We start from the raw sequence: 15,695 nt of genomic DNA, 5'->3' as shown, positions 1-15,695 counted from the left end.
CCATCTCCTCTCAATCTCTGTGGACGGGACTCCTCTGGGGACCTCCTGGGAGTAGGGTCCTGCAGGATGTGTCCTTCTGTGTCTGGCTTATGTCACTGAGCATAACGTCCTCCAGGTTCATCCATGTTGTACCAGGTGCTGGAATGTCTTGGCTTCTGGAGAGAGTGACATAAACCTTGGACCTCTGTGTCCTTGCTTTCTCTCTGTCTGTCCCACTGCTTCGTTGGCTGCTTCCCCACCCACATGCCCTGCCTTCTCTGTGATGTCCCTCCCTCCTCCTTGGCTCCTGCCTTCCTCAGCTTCTTTGTCTCCTGCTTTTCAATTTCTCTTTCTCTTCTCCCACCTGCTCTGTAAAATCAAGATTCACCAGAACCTCTGGATGCTGACGTGGGATCCCGGGGTGACGGCCCACAGCCAGAACCACCACTGACATGCAGATGACCTTCTGTTACCATCTCTGGCCTCATGTGCCCTCGATGTGTCGCAAGCAGAAAGCCATCCCATGCTGCCACCCCTTCCCCCGCCTCCTACCCTGTTCCTTACACCAGAAGCTGGAGGGCCGTCTTAAACTGCTTGCCCACCTCCCTTCTCCACACACCAGGAGAACTGACAAGTCCTGCTGAGTCCCGACCTACTCCTCTATTATAGCCTCGCCTTCCGTTTAGGCTTTAGCCTGTTGTTGTTTTGTTTTGGGTTCTTTTTTTTTTTTTTTGGCCTGGACTCTTGAAATCCTCCTGCACATAGATTGTGTAGTCCCCAATCCTCCACCACCCTTAGGACGAGTAGTAAACACTTCAGTATGGTGCACACACCTGGTTTTCTAACCTGGCCCCCTGATGACCTCAGGTGCATGCTGGGCAGAGTGTTCCCATTCCTTTGAATGCGCCCCCCTCCGTGATGATTAATTATATCTAGGATCTGTGATGCGGGGGTACCATACCACACTGTAATTCTTTTATTTGCTGGTTTCTTCATTTCTCTTCCTCTGACTCCCACCCCAGCTATGAACTCCCTACAGGCCAGCAACCAGCAACACAGGACACAGCCATCTTCTTTAATGTTTGTTGAATGAATGAATGAGGGCAAATCTAACGTTTTAATAAAAAGGAAGGTAACAGTACATAAAATGGTCACTTACCCTAGATATAGGGCTATGTTTTTCTTGCAAGGATGTTTAATCAAATGTGCCGTCGTAGATGAAAAATACAGAAGGTCCTAGAGAGATAGTCACACAAATCTTAGTATCAATAATAACAAATAGTTGAGAAAAACAATTTCCTGAATAACATTGAAATTGTAAAGGTGAAATTGAGGTGGGGCATAATAGCAATGTAGTGTAATTTTCCTGTTTTCCTAGTACACTATGATGTCAGATGTCAAAGTGGGGGCCGGGGGGAGAAGCTGGGTGAAGGGTACCTGAGACATCTCTGTGCTATATTTGCAACTTGCTGCGTATTTATAATTATGTCAAAATAAAAGGTTAAGAGAGAGTCACAGGACAATTACTGCTATCACATCGCATTCCTTGTACATGTTATTGCTTATTTACAGATCATGAGCTTTTGAAAGAGACACCAGAGGATGAGGAATTGTAAAGGTAACATGTTAGGGACCAGGCGCTCAGAGAGGATTTAGAAATGCAGATATCACTTCTGAAATAATGCCATGTCAACAGGAAACACATTTTAACAGGTGAGATATTTCTTCCTGCATTGTAGGCACACATGGGATGGAAAAAAAAAAGTTCCTTTTTGCAGGATGTCATGGAAACAGAGGAACATTTTGCTGCTTGTTATCCTAGAGTTACAACGTAGCAAATGAACACTGAAAAGGGGAATCTGAGTTCTAAACCCACTTCCATCTCCTGGTTTTCTTCATGTCATTGGATGGCTTTCAACTAGTTTTTAGTGAAATGGGAAAGATTAACCCTACTTCAAAGCACAGTGGTAGGAATTAGATAATGTTCTATGTCTGACACATCACTGGCACCCAAGAAATATTAGCAAGTGTTAGTTCTGAAAGTGAAGAATGAGAGAGAGAGAAGTAGGGAGCCACATACCCCTTGAATTTGCTGACTGATATGAAACAGCTTTCCTGTCCTCACCATGTGATTACTAGAGGTAAGTGACAAGAGAGACCATCTGTCATGTTTACCGAATATTCAGCATGACTCCTACCAGGGTGCCTCTGGATTAACCCTAAAATACCTGTTCCTGATGCTTTAGGGTTATGGGAACCCGTGGAAAACCTGATGAAACTGTGGGCCTTCCTCTCCCACACACACACACATGTACATGCAAAAATGGAGATTTAATTCTCAAGAGCTCATAAAGGCTCATTTGCAGACCTCGGATTAGGAACTCCTTCTCCAACTCCAAGGTTTTCTTCCCCCTTCTTTTTTGGCTGTGGCCAGGGGAGGGGAGATGGATGGTACTGGTGGCTGGAGAATGTCGATACAGTTTATAGCTTATAGCAGAGGTTCTCCGGCTTGGTATGCACTGGAAGCACCTGGAGGCTTGATGAAGGGTCCATTGCTGGGCCCCACCTCCAAGTCTTTGAGTCAGTAGATCCAGGGAGTGCAAGTCAAACAAATTCCCGGGTGATGCTGGTGCTGCTGCTCCAGGACCACACTTGCAGAACCAGTGTGAGGAAATGGGAGAACTGGGTATCACCAGTCTTTCCAAACTTTGGGACAAATCCCATCGGTAAATCTTACTGGAAAACTGTACTTTTGCTTACTAGCTATGTGTCTTTAGGTCAGTGAGTCTTTAATTTCGGTGGGTCTGTTTTCCCATCTTAAGGAATCACTGCTCCTTGAACTGTTGTAAATTTCAAGTTAGGCCATGCACCAGGAGCACACATTTACTATTTCATGGGCAAACAGGGCCCTGAATACAACGGCTTACTCCAGGCAGGAATTCCCTGAGGGCAGGAACTGGGCATTATCTTTTATCTTCTAACCGCTGTGACACCCTCCATACAGTATTCACTAATCTAATATTTACTGGAATCCAAAACTGTTCTGGGTAAGGAGCGAGTGAGATAAATACTTCACACCCTCATGGAGCTAATATTCTAGTGACAGCAATAGACAAAAAATTTGTCAAAACAATAACAGAAATTAGTGATTGATAGGAAAAAGCCATTGCGGAGTGGTGGGGGGAATGCTTTAAATAAGGAGATGTGCTATGTAAGTCAGGATCAGAATGACTTACACCAGGATCAGGAACCAGCCATGGAGAAATCTGGAAGCAAAGTGTTCCAGGCAGAGGGAGTAGCAAGCGCCGTCTCCCCTGTCCCCAAGGCTGGCCAGAGTCTGGCTTGTTCAAGGGATGGTGTGACGGAAGTATTGATTCAGGGGTGGGCGGGGGCCAGATCGGTGGTTCTCAAATTTCCGGAGGATACATGGCAGTGCCTAGAGACATTCTTGATGGATTATCAAGCCCGGGGAAGGATTTAGCATCTAGCGGGTGGAGGCCAGGGTTGCTGTTCAATATCTTACACGGCACAGGACGGCCCCACCCCAAAGAGTGTCCGAAATGTCAGCAGCGCAGCTGTTGAGAACGCCTGGGCCAGACCACGCGGGGAAATGTAGGCTGCGCCAGGCGCCAGGAACTTGGGTTTTATTCCGGGCGCCACAGACATCAGGGCAGGGGAATGACGAGATCAGATTCGTTTACAAATGATCCCTCTGCCTGCGGGAGTGGGCGATGGAGAGTTGGGGCGAAAGAACGGGAAACATCAAGTTCAATTTCTAGAACAAGAAACTGGGGAGCCTTAACGAGGCTGGGAGCCCCTACTCAGGGATGAGCCGCCCCCTCCCCCACCCCGGGCAGCACCCCTCCCCGGGAAGGGCAGCCCCACCGGCAAAGCGGCTGAGCTCTCGCCAGCAAGCAGAGCCGCAGGGTCGCCGCCGCCACCAGCGTCAACACCAGCATCTTCGAAGAACCACCGCCACCAATGCACCTCAACCGCCACTCGGTGTCGCCTCACAGTCTGGGCATGCGCAGAGTGGCGCCTGACCCTCAGCACGCCACCGCCAGCGGGAGGCCTGGCGTCTGAGCAGGCGCACCTCGTCTCCCGGGGAACGCGAAGGCGCACGGCTCAACACGCCCCCCTCCTCGAGCGCCTGGGTGTGCGCACACTGACGCTCACGCTTTCTCCAGTCTGAGCATGCGTTCACTGTCTCCCGAAACCGCCGGCGGGGAGGGCTCCGGCGGGCGCACACAGCCGCCCGGGGGCAGGCTAGTTTGAGCATGCGCACAGCGTGTCCCGGGAAACCCGAATCCACCAACCAGGACGCACTACAGAGTCGGAGCGCAAGTCGCCCGCACGCCTTAGCCCAAGTGTATGCACGGGGCTGCCTATTCGTTCTCACAGGGGCTCTTGCAGCACCAACGGCTCGCTTATCAGGGGCCCTGGAGCGTGCCCACAGCCCTCCACATGAGCAGAACGGGCTTGCCCCGCGCCAGCTGGGAGGCCGGAAGAGGCGGAAGCCGTGAAGAGGCTGAACCCCGTCCCCACGCTCCTGCAAGCCACACCCCGTCGCTTTCCGTTCCGGGTCACGCCCCCCTCCCCCCTCCCCCGCCAAGCGGGCCCGTGAGCACGCGCCGAATTTCGCGTGCGCAGTAGCCGGGCGAGAGGAAATGACGCAAGTCCTGTGCGTCCCCAGGATGGCCGGGCCATGGCGGCGGGCACAGGCTACGTGCGGCTGTGGGGCGCTGCGCGATGTTGGGCGCTGCGGCGGCCACTGGTGGCCGCCGCCGGAGGGCGGCTTCCGACTGCCGCCGGAGCGTGGTTGCCTAGAGGCCGGCGGGCCTGCGACGCCTCGCCTCCCTGGGCGCTGTGGGGTCGAGGCCCCGTGGCCACGGGCCAGTGGCGGGGACTTTGGGAGGCGAACAGCCGCGGCGGCGGCGGCGGCGGCGCATTCTCCAGCAGCGAGGATGCTTCCGAGGGCGGCGCGGAGGATGGAGCCGCGGGAGCGGGCGGCAGCGCAGGGGGTGGGGAAGGCCCGATCATAACGGCGCTGACTCCTATGACGATTCCGGACGTCTTCCCGCACCTGCCGCTCATTGCAGTCACCCGCAACCCGGTGTTTCCGCGCTTCATCAAGATTATCGAGGTAATGAACGCCCCCGCCGTGGCCTCCGATTTCCCCAGCTCTGCAAGCAGCGGATTGGACCGAGGGATCCTTGAGCACCCTCATATCAGAACTTTTTCCAGGCATGAAGTTTCTTAAAAGTTGGAGTTCGAGTCCTTGTTTTCTCACTGCTTTGGTGAACTTGAGCCAGATTCTTCCCCCTTTCAGATCCCTGATGAACCCAGTGAGCTTAGGACTGCCCAGTTAGAGTCCTAGTCATAGAAATCTCCGATGCTGGGAAGGACAGGACCAGAGAACAGTCTTACGGCCCAGTTACTTTTCTGCGGGTTTTGGTAAATGTTTCATGACACTCTCCCTCGGGGCGGTTTGCAGTGTGATTGCGAGTCCCTTTGGGATCAGGACTCATTCCTCCCTTAAACATTTCTTGACCGCTTACCACGTGCCAGGTACGGTTCTTAGGGATACAGCAGTGAACAGGACTGATAAAAATTCCTGTTTTTGGAGCTTACGTCCTAGCGGGATACAAGAGGCAATAAATAAGATTAGTAAGTAAATTACGTGTTGGGAGGCAAGACTACCATAGGGATAATAAAGCCAGAAATAGAACACAGGAGACTTAGGAGGAAGGTCAGGGACAGATGTTCTTAGAGGGATGCAGCCATGGTTTATTCATTCAGTGGAGTGTTCTTGACCTCCTGCTACGTAGCAGGGACTGGGGGTACAGCAGCAAACAAGTCATATGCAGTCCCTGTGCCTAAGGAACTTGTATTCTAGCAGAAGAAACATGAAGCAAGATAATTTCAGACTAAGAGCCAAGGGGGTGGGGATGATGGACTGGGGTGATGTAATAGAAAGCAACATGAGTGCAAGGAACTTGAGTTTTTAGAGTAGGAAGGACCCAAATGCCTCCCTCCCCCCTATTTTTTAAAACGTGGAAATTAGAGTCCTTGGTGAAAGGTTATCTGTTAACTGAGCAAGGTCATATGGTGAGTCAGCCTCTGCATTCACTCTCCAGCCTCTCCCTCATACTCTAGCCTTTGCTAAACAAATCTCAGGACTGGAGGAGCCGATCCCACCTCCTCTCCCACCTGCTGATTGCGTGTGTCCGAGCTACTCTTCAAGGGCCTTCCTTGGTTTTGAGTAGTGGTTACTTACAGGCCCCAGAGCCTATGGGTTCATGTCCTGGCTTCACCATCCATAGCTCCTTCACCTTCAGAAAGCTGTTCCTCTGGGCCTCCATTTTCTCGTCTGTGAAATGGGCATCATTATCATACCTCAGTTCTTAGAGCTGGTCGGGGAGGTAACTCAGAGGAATAGCCTAATACCTAAATCAGAAGCTGCTGCTCTTGTTTGTAGTATGATACACTCCTGACATTTCAGAAGCGTGTCCTGGAGGCCTTTTTTCCTGTTCTTGACCCTAGCCGACCTCTGGGGCCAGGAGTGTTCAGCTGCGGTCACTTCAGCCCTGCAAAGGGCTTGTGCCCTGTGCCCAGAGAAATGATTCCTCTTGTGCCCTGTGCCCAGAGAAATGATTCCTCCTGGAGGTTCTGTCTGCCCATCCGGAGTTAGCCAGGAGGGTTAAATGAAGCGCTGTGGAAAGCGTGAGACTGACACGTGGTATGCACTGTATTTCTGTTTTTGTTACCTTGTCAGCGACAACAAGGAGTCCTGCCAGAGGGAGGAGGCAAGAGCTAAGATGCAGCAGCTGTTATCAGAGAGGAATTAGGGAAACTTCCATGGCAGTGGGTAAAGGTTTCTGAACCTGTTGGGAGAGCTCTACTCCTGATTCTGTGGTTGACACGGGCTGTGGCTAACGTGCCGCTGTAGTTTCTCCCCTTATTAGTGGCCTCTCAGTATAGATCAGTGGCTCTTAATTTGTGGTGGGTCATGTATCCATCCTGATGGTTGTCATGGACCTTTTCTCTGGGAAAAATACATCCTTAGGGTCAGGAATTCTGGACCGCAAGTTAAGAGCCCCTGTTAAGGGATGAGTTAAAACACTGGTTCTCAAACTGTGGTGCCGAGGCCAACAGCATCGGCATCACTTGGGAGCTTGTTTGAAATGCAGATTCTCAGGCCCACTCCAGGCCTTCTCTGTCAAGAAACTCCAGGGTTGGGGCCCAGCCATCTGTCTAGCAAGTCCTCCAGGTAATTCCAATGCAACTGAAGTTTGAGGGCCCTTAAGTGTAATCAGAGTCTGGCGTGGGAATTAATGCCCCCTGGAAGGAAATCACTTGAGTCTTACAGACGTCTGTGCACCTGCCCCATCAGATGTTCCCTAGAAGATATTAGCCCTCTTTCTGCCATTGAAATGACATCAAGATGATGCGTTGTCATCCTGGGGCTTTCAGTCCTTGATGAAAAGGATGTAGATGTGATTGGGAAATACTTTGAGCCCAAATTGGAGGAAGTTGCCAGCCTGTGGGATGGGCCACAGTGGAATTACGCACATTTAGTGTTGTCCTTCTGACATTGATAAAATCAGAGTAGTTTAGATGTTCAAGCGAAGACAGTTCACCTCTGAAAAGCTCTTGAAATTGGAAGTTAAATCAATTTCTTGGTTCTGGCCATAGTTCTGCTTCAAGTTTTCTATAGAGAGTGGGGGAAACCACCAGGGAATGCAGCCCTGTCAACCTGTCCACTACATTCTCTACGCCTTTGTGTGTGTGCTTTTGGGTTGGGACTTCCTGGACTGTGTTGGTTAGTGTCCTGGGTCAGGTTAGCATAGTCTTGAGAATAATCTAGAAAACGCTAGAACTACTGTCAAAATGTCAGCTAGAAAACCTGCCCTGTGTTTCACTTTGGGATCATTGTCATGCTAGGTTAAAAATAAGAAGTTGGTTGAGCTGCTAAGAAGGAAAGTCCGTCTTGCCCAGCCATATGCCGGCGTCTTTCTCAAGAGGGATGACAAGTAAGTGTAACTTTTCCTTCACGCCTTTGTTGCAGTTGCCCTGGAGTGTAGCTCACCACAAGTCCTGCTCCATAGAGTAGCCTGGACCTCTGACCTTTGACCTGGAAGGAATCAAGCAAAACCTACGGAGCACAAAGCCAGGAGCTGAGCATACTTTTTTAGTCTGGGTTGAAGACCTGGCTCAGCTTTAGGCTTCATGTATTGTCAAGTTGCAGGGGTGGGGGTGGTGGGTGGAACTTCACCTCCAGGACCTCTGGTGGTAAACCCACGTGTGAGGTCGCTTCAGAGCAGAGCTAGCTGGCAGATAGTACAGCTCCAGGTACATCCACCTTGACTCCAGGCGGGAATTCGTTCCACTTCTGAGTTAGAAGGTCTGTTCTAAGCAGGCTCTGTAGTGGGAGGTGTGGAATGAAATCCCTTCTGTCTGGGCCTGTCTTTACAGCTGACTTAGCCCAGGAGCTGAGCACCTGTGTGCCTGGTGGCAGCTGCCAGGGGCCGCCCTTAGCTGGCGGGCACTCTGCAGGGCTCTGCGGCACCTGTGGGAGCGAGGGGGTTGCCCTCGGTTTTCAGTTGAGGCTGGCAGGGGTGTTTCTCTTCTCTTCCTCCTCCCTCTTCGCCCGAGACATCCCACTGAGAATCAGGGCCTGTGACCATGTACCTTTGTGTCCCTGTCCCTTAGCAACGAGTCTGACGTGGTCGAGAGCCTGGATGAGGTCTACCACACGGGGACGTTTGTCCAGATCCACGAGATGCAAGACCTTGGGGACAAGCTGCGCATGATTGTCATGGGACACAGAAGGTGAGGGGCCCCGAGTGTGTGGATGGTGCAGGAACAGAGGCGCTGAGTGTCCCCAGGTTCTGGTAACAACTGTCCTTCTTGCTCAGCCCTACTGCCTTGTCACTGCAGGGCCTAGGCCAAAGCTGGAGGTGGTGGAGACAGGTCACCTCTGGGTCCTTGTTGTTAAAGTGGCAGTATGGGTGGTCGGTGACAGGTTGTATCTTTTATGCACATGACTCACAGAAGCATCACAAGCATGAACTAGCAAGTTGCCTCGTGTCACACGTTGAGGTGTGTCTAGGGGTCTGCTGTTCACAGTGGGCGTGCTTTTCCCCAGGAGCCTTGTCTGCATCTGCCTGCAAATCATGCTGGATGCCCAGCTTAGCATTGCGGTTTTTCACTCAGCCAGACCCATTTCCTCGTCAGAAAGGCAGCACCCCCAGAACACACTCAGGAAATGGGGTGTGTTAGGCGCTGATTCTGTGAAAGGTCCTGGTGGTGGTCCCACCGCACGAAGCCCCTGCACCCGTCTTCATCTGCTCACGTTAGAGGAAGGAGGCTGCCGCTCTCTCCTGGGGGGATGTGTGAGCTGGCAGGAGTAGAAGATGCAAGAAAACGAATAAAAAATGTGGCTACCCAGCGCTGTCCTGACCTGCGAGGGGCCTTATGGAAGGAGTCCTGCTGGCTCCAGGGGCCAGGCGTCCTTTCTCTATGCGGTTTGCTGGGGTCAGCCGGGCACTGGGTCCCCATCCCGCCAGCTCTCAAGCCGGCCCTCCAGGCAAGGGGACAGTTAGTTACCTCGTGTGACAGGAGAGAGCCGAGAGGTGAAGTGGCATGTTTGCATTCACGTCACTTAACCACTGGTGTCTGCTGGGTACTAGGGTGTGGGCGGAGAAGTGGGCCAGGGGCCTACCCCCTACCCCCAGGAGGGGAGAACGTGAGCCTCAAAGCCGGTCACCAGCTGAATTCTGAAGATGGTGGGAGTTCTGGGGGGACGCAAAGATGAACAGGGTGAGGAGAAGGCATAGACAGGATGGACCTCACACAGAATGGGCAGGGAGGGCCTCTGGGGAGGTGCCCTTGAACTGAGGCCTGAACAACACGAAGGCCGAGGGAGGGACAGGCGGAGTCCTAGAGTCGGGCTGTGCTCGGTGCAGCCGACAACTTGGGATGGGCCCCCGAGCTGGGTGCTGCTGGCTTACCCGTCGGCCTTCAGATGTTCACAGAGGACAGCGGGGTGTTGGCGTGAAACGCGGAGTGGCTGGGTCAGCTGGAGGCCAGCCGTGTGCCGGGGGTGGGGGGTGCTAGCCTTGGGGTTCTGAGACAGCAGCTTGGTCTCCAGCTCCTGGGCCCCGCGGGTCCCTCCATGGTCAGCGCCGGAAGCCCTGGCAGCTTCACATCTGCCTCGTCTCTGTCTTCAGGATTCACATCCACAGACAGCTGGAGGTGGAGCCCGAGGAGGCCGAAGCCGAGAACAAGCAGAAGCCGCGCAGGAAGGCGAAGCGGGGCAAGAAGGAGACGGAGGAGGAGCTGAGCAGCGGGCAGCACGTGGAGGTGATGATGGAACCTGCCTCGGGGCCCCCCGGCGAGGTGCTCATGGTGGAGGTGGAGAATGTCGTCCACGAGGACTTCCAGGTCACGGAAGAAGTGAAAGTAAGTCGCTGCCCCCGCCCAGGGACCCCCCTGAGCAGGGGACATGCCACCGAGGCTCTAGCCCATTACAGCCGTCAGGTTCTTGTGGAATGCAAAACGTGCTCCCCTCCCCCCGAGGTCCCGGGAAGAAATTGGGATCCAGAAGGTAAAGGAAATGTGCTGGGGTCCTTAGCTGCCCGTGAGGGAAGCAGGATTGGAACCTGGGTCCAGCGCCAGCCCCTGTCAGCTGCTCAGGAGCCCCCGGCCTTCTTTCCGTACTGTCTCCTTCCCCTCAAGCCCAGGGCTCTAGGAAGGGAGCAGGGCCCACTCACCGTGACCCATGGCTTCTAGACAGGAAAGCAGCAGCCTTCTGGCCGCCTTGACCCCGGATGCAGGCTTGCCTGCTATCTTTGTAGCTTATCGAGCCAGCTGTCAAGGTGGTGGGTGATGTCCTTCCACCCGTTCTCCTAGTGCAGGTTAGAGGCAGGGGACCTGTTTCCAGTGGGTGGGGGTGAGGAAAGGCAGAGGTAATCGAAGGCGCCTTACTGGTGTGCGTCCCAGCGTCGGCCTCGCTGGGGAGAACACGCCGTGCGTAGCCAGCCGGCAGCCTTGGTCTGCTCCTGTGGTGCTGTGTTGAACAGAGTTCTGGAGGCTTCTGAGCTTGGCGGGGAGAGCTGGGGTCCATTGGTGACATCTGCCCCGGGCACTGGGAGAGGTTTGGCTGCCTCTGCCAGCGGCCCAGGGCAGCAGTCAGACCCACAGGGCCACGCCGTCCAGGACAACTTGCCGCGGTAATGGAAGTGGTCTCTGGTTCTGCGCCATCAGCCCCGCGGTGGTCAGGTGCTCGATCTGTGGCTGGTGTGACCGAGGGACGAAACGTTGGGGTTTGTCTTAATTCTGATTTATTTAGATGTGAGGAGCTGCCCCCTGGCTGCTGGACTGGACAGCAGAGCTTTAGTTTCCTGTGAGGATTGCGTAGTGGGAGAAAGTGAAATTCACTGATGAGATTCGTAGATGCCGCAGGGAAAAGAATCCGAGAGACTTGAGGCCGCACGCTCGTGTTTGTCCGTGCAGGTGCCGTGGGCCTCTAGCTGCCCTCTGCAGGCTCCTTCTGCAAGGTCAGCCCCTCAGTTCGGGGACAAACCCCTAACTAGAGGCTGGGTGCTTGCAGTGAAGGAACGCATGGTGGCCGCTTTCTCCGTCCCCACCTATGCCCTCACTGGGGTGTGGTATGCTGGGAGCCGCCTTCTGGAAATCACCAGGTTCCAGTGGTTGCACCATAAACTGTCCATGGTCCCGCTGGAAGCATTACTGGTCTCGCTGTGGCAGTGCTGCCTGTGGTATCCGCAGCAGAGGGGCCCCTCCCCCTCCTCGGGGAGCCGAGACCTGAGGTTCTGGGAGGGGACAGGCTGAGAGCCCTGGTGACTCGCAGGTCCGTCCCCGGACAGAGGAGAATTCAAACCAGGGTGTGCTGAGGCTGAGGAGAAGGGTGTTGGGTGTGAGGCTCACACTTTAAATAAAGGAATAAAGAAATCCCTTGTCCCCCTTTTTTCCTCAAAATGGCTGACTTTAAGGTCAAGGTTCAGCATGGTGTAAGGAGGTAGGCGTTGGTTTTCTTCCTACTGTCCTGATCCTGAGTCTCTGTGACTGGTGGATTCAGGCTGCGCTCCGGGGCATCTGAGACAATCCCTGGCCTGGGCCAGGCGGGAGGGGCTCCTTGGGCCACAGCCCCTGCTGGCCCCCGGGACCGATGGCAGCCTCCCTGTTCGCCAGGCCCTGACCGCCGAGATCGTGAAGACCATCCGGGACATCATTGCCTTGAACCCGCTCTACAGGTGGGCTCCGGCGCCGTTCCCTGGTCCTGGTGTGTGGTTGATCCTCGCTGAGGCCCGGCTGGGGTTGGTGGGCCGCTTTCTGCAGCTGGGGTTGCTGGGAGGCTTTCTCAGAGTGTCGTCCTGATAGAAAACCTTGCCAGGGGCAGAGATTCGAGCCCCGGCCTGTGTGAACAGACCCTGCCTCCCGTGCGGCAGGCCGGCTCTGTGGTGGGAGGTGGAGGGTGGTGCCTTACCCAGAGCGGGTGCTTTGCCTCCTCCATACCAACAAGGGCTTGGATTTGCCTGGAAGCCTTCCGTCATCAGCTGGGGCGGAGGGGAGGAATCTCACTTGGGGGTTGCTCCGTGGCTGCTGGAGGGGGCTCGTGTCTGGGCCTGGGGGGCGTTAGTCTCACAACTCTAGGACGGGTGGGCCCAATGGTCCGCACCTGGCTCTCCGTGGGCATCCCAGGACCTTGTCCCCATCGCGACTGGGGAGAGGAGACGCAGGCCAGCGCTCCTGCCAGGGGCCCAGCCCGAGCGGCTGGAGCATCCCCGCACCCCGTGGCAGCGTCCTCTGTCCCTTCCAGAGAGTCTGTGCTTCAGATGATGCAGGCGGGCCAGAGGGTGGTGGACAACCCCATCTACCTGAGTGACATGGGTGCCGCGCTGACCGGAGCCGAGTCCCACGAGCTGCAGGACGTCCTGGAGGAGACCAACGTGAGTGCACCCCGGCCCGTGCTGATCTGTGTGGCGGCCGGCCTCCCAGCCCGGCTGCTTGTGTGAGGTTCCCCTTCCCAGTCCGGTTCGCACTCGCCGGAGTGCGCGCTGCTCCCTGGTCTGTCTCGCGGCTGCCGGCGTTCCCTCTGCCGGTGCCTTCCGCTCAGCGGGAGCTGTATTGGGCCTGCCGCCAGCCTTGTGCTCTGAACGAGCGATGCCACTGCAAACGTTCTCGACCACAGCTCGCAGATGTGCCGGGTTTTATCTGTAAGAGGTGTTTGCGGAACTGGCCTTGCTAGGTCAGAGGGGGCTTGTCTCCAGTTGGCGACACGTGGCCAGGTCGCTCTGGCCCGTTTGCGCTCCGTCTGGGAGGTGCCTGGTCCCCCCACATGCTCACCACACAGAGATGCCGACTTCTGACCGTCACTCGCGTCTTCCCTTTCTTGGCAGATTCCCAAGCGGCTGTACAAGGCCCTGTCCCTCCTCAAGAAGGAGTTTGAGCTGAGCAAGCTACAGCAGCGCCTGGGGCGCGAGGTGAGCTCAGGCTGAGGACCCGCCGCGCGGGGAGGGTGGTGTGCGGTGTCACTCCGGTTCGGGGTGGGGAAGCCGGCCCGGGATGCCCTCCGTCGCAGCGGGGGGTGCTCTAGCTTCAGCGTCCTGGGAGCATGCTGCACTTTGGGAACCAGCCTCAGACAGGTTGAAGTTCTGTTTCCCCAATGCTCTGCAGTCTGTGGCCCACCTTCCCGATTGTGGGCAGATCCATGGGCTGCCTGCGTCGTCGGTTGCTTACCAGTCGTGCTGTTTTTCAGAATTGACTGGCTTTTTCTGCTTTGCTTTATTTTAGAAAAAACTTTCTGGTCACATCTCTAATTGAAAAATTTTTAATACTTGGTTATTAGCTCAAGGAAACTTTTTTTTTTTTAAAGACTTTATTTATTGAGAGAGGACGAGTGGGAGGAGGGGGAGGCTTCCCTCTGGGCAGGAGGCCCAACGTGGTCCTCGGTCCAAGGAACCTGAGATCCTGACCTGAGGTGAAGGCAGACGCTTAACCTACTGAGCCGCCCAGGCACCCCCCCGTTTTAGTATTTATTTGTGTCTGCCCCCAGTGTGGTGCTCAGACTCATAACCCCGAGAACAAGAGTCACATGATCCACCGGCTGAGCCCACCAGGCGCCCCTGCACAAGGCAATTCTTACTGCGCCTCCGATGGGACTCAGGAGTGGGGGTTTAGGCGGCCTGGGTGCTCGGCGGCCTTGTCCGTCCAGAGGAGCCCTGCGCCCGTGGAAGGTGCCCAGCGTCAAGCGAGCTTCACCTGGGCTCAGTCAGGACTGAAGAGCGAGTCCCCTCCGCTCTTGGAGCTTGGCACTGTTTCTTTCCAGGCCCAGCTCAGAGAGACTGTGTTCGAGGGGGAGGGAGCGGGAGGCGGCTCTCGGGCTTTCCTTCTGTGTCCGGAGGAAGCCGTGCCCCTGACCCCTGGCAGTCCGCGGACGCGTGTGCGCGCTCCCGTGCGCTGAGTGCGCTCTGACCGTGGCCTGTCGGGCCTGCAGGTGGAGGAGAAGATCAAGCAGACGCACCGCAAGTACCTCCTGCAGGAGCAGCTGAAGATCATCAAGAAGGAACTGGGCCTGGAGAAGGAGGACAAGGACGCCATCGAGGAGAAGTTCCGCGAGCGGCTCAAGGAGCTCGTGGTCCCCAAGCACGTCATGGACGTCGTGGATGAGGAGCTGAGCAAGCTGGGCCTGTTGGACAACCACTCCTCTGAGTTCAAGTGAGCATCCTGGGGGCTGTGCCCGTCTCTGCGTGGCGTCCACCCTCGAGGGTGGCCCCCTCTCGTGCCTTAGCCAAGCCACTGACCCGCCAGGGGCCAGGATGCCAGGCCCAGAAGCTGGGAGGGTGGGTCCCTTGGCCACCCTCTGGTCACACTGGGCGCCTGAGAAGCACTTGGCGTGTGACGGTCCTGTCTTGGCGCCGCCGTGCAGAACGCCCTTTTCTTTGTCACCTGTTTCCCAGCTGGAGAACTTACGCTTAGAGAAGTCAGTCAGTGAGCAGGCCCGCTGGGCTGGTGGATGGGGACCGGGAATTGAACCCAGGGATGTCTGACTTTGAGCAGGGCTTTCAGCCAGGACCCCTCTCCTTCTGTCCCCTCCTTTGCATGGCCTTGAGAGCCAGGAAGTCAGCGTGTCTTCCTGGGGGCTCCGCCTTGCCCTGTGGGTGCGCAGCTCCCAGCCTGGGGTCCCTCTCTGGGCAGTGCTGACCTGCCCCTAGCCAGGCCTGTGTCACGTATCCCCTGGGTGAAGTCCTCTCCCATTTTTTACCCCTGCTGCCTCCATGGAACGGGATTCTGAGCAGTCCTCGTGCTTGCTGTGTCTGGGCCAGGAAACAGGCCGAGCCGCTGTGCTGGGGGCTCTGCAGTTCCCACCGCATGGCCTTCGCCGGTTACCGGCTCCTCCAGCTGGGGCACGCTGGCTGTGCTTCGTGCGTCAGGGTCAGTGGGCGCCGGTACCGTGGGCTGGCGGCGGCAGTGCTGGGCAGCTGGTCGGGCCCCGCTCACCGGCTCTGGTCTGTCCCCTGGCAGCGTCACTCGTAACTACCTGGACTGGCTGACGTCCATCCCATGGGGCAAGTATAGCAACGAGAATCTGGACTTGGCCCGGGCCCAGGCAGTGCTTGAGGAGGACCACTACGGGATGGAGGATGTCAAGAAGCGCATCCTGGTGAGACCCCCCGCGCCCCTCCCCTGGG

The 15,695-nt window shown here is 55.8% G+C and overlaps 2 protein-coding genes across 3 annotated transcripts in view; one reads left to right on the top strand and one right to left on the bottom strand.

Moving 5' to 3' along the window:
• CATSPERD (cation channel sperm associated auxiliary subunit delta) overlaps positions 1–4,066 on the bottom strand; it is a 46,948-nt gene extending 42,882 nt beyond the window's left edge. The window contains exons 1-3 of one of the 2 annotated variants that reach the window (XM_011235423.3): positions 3,865–4,066; positions 2,060–2,114; positions 1,139–1,215 (exon numbers count right to left, since the gene is read on the bottom strand). In XM_011235423.3, the coding sequence (XP_011233725.1) occupies positions 1,139–1,215; positions 2,060–2,114; positions 3,865–3,938 (206 nt within the window). In that variant the 5' untranslated portion in view covers positions 3,939–4,066. The other variant, XM_019808478.2, reaches the window with a different exon arrangement.
• A 589-nt stretch (positions 4,067–4,655) lies between these two features.
• The window catches only part of LONP1 (lon peptidase 1, mitochondrial), a 17,863-nt gene continuing 6,823 nt past the window's right edge, over positions 4,656–15,695 (top strand). Inside the window, exons 1-9 of the mRNA XM_034660017.1 lie at positions 4,656–5,122; positions 7,924–8,012; positions 8,692–8,811; positions 10,212–10,443; positions 12,196–12,257; positions 12,824–12,953; positions 13,404–13,487; positions 14,501–14,721; positions 15,529–15,688. Coding sequence (XP_034515908.1) covers positions 4,685–5,122; positions 7,924–8,012; positions 8,692–8,811; positions 10,212–10,443; positions 12,196–12,257; positions 12,824–12,953; positions 13,404–13,487; positions 14,501–14,721; positions 15,529–15,688 — 1,536 coding nt within the window. The 5' untranslated portion in view covers positions 4,656–4,684. The remainder of the gene's footprint in view (positions 5,123–7,923; positions 8,013–8,691; positions 8,812–10,211; positions 10,444–12,195; positions 12,258–12,823; positions 12,954–13,403; positions 13,488–14,500; positions 14,722–15,528; positions 15,689–15,695) is intronic.

The sequence above is a fragment of the Ailuropoda melanoleuca genome, chromosome 4 (genome assembly GCF_002007445.2).
Source record: "Ailuropoda melanoleuca isolate Jingjing chromosome 4, ASM200744v2, whole genome shotgun sequence".
NCBI lineage: Eukaryota > Metazoa > Chordata > Mammalia > Carnivora > Ursidae > Ailuropoda > Ailuropoda melanoleuca.
Note: the sequence above shows the minus strand (reverse complement) of the source record. Positions and strands in the feature narration are given on the sequence as shown.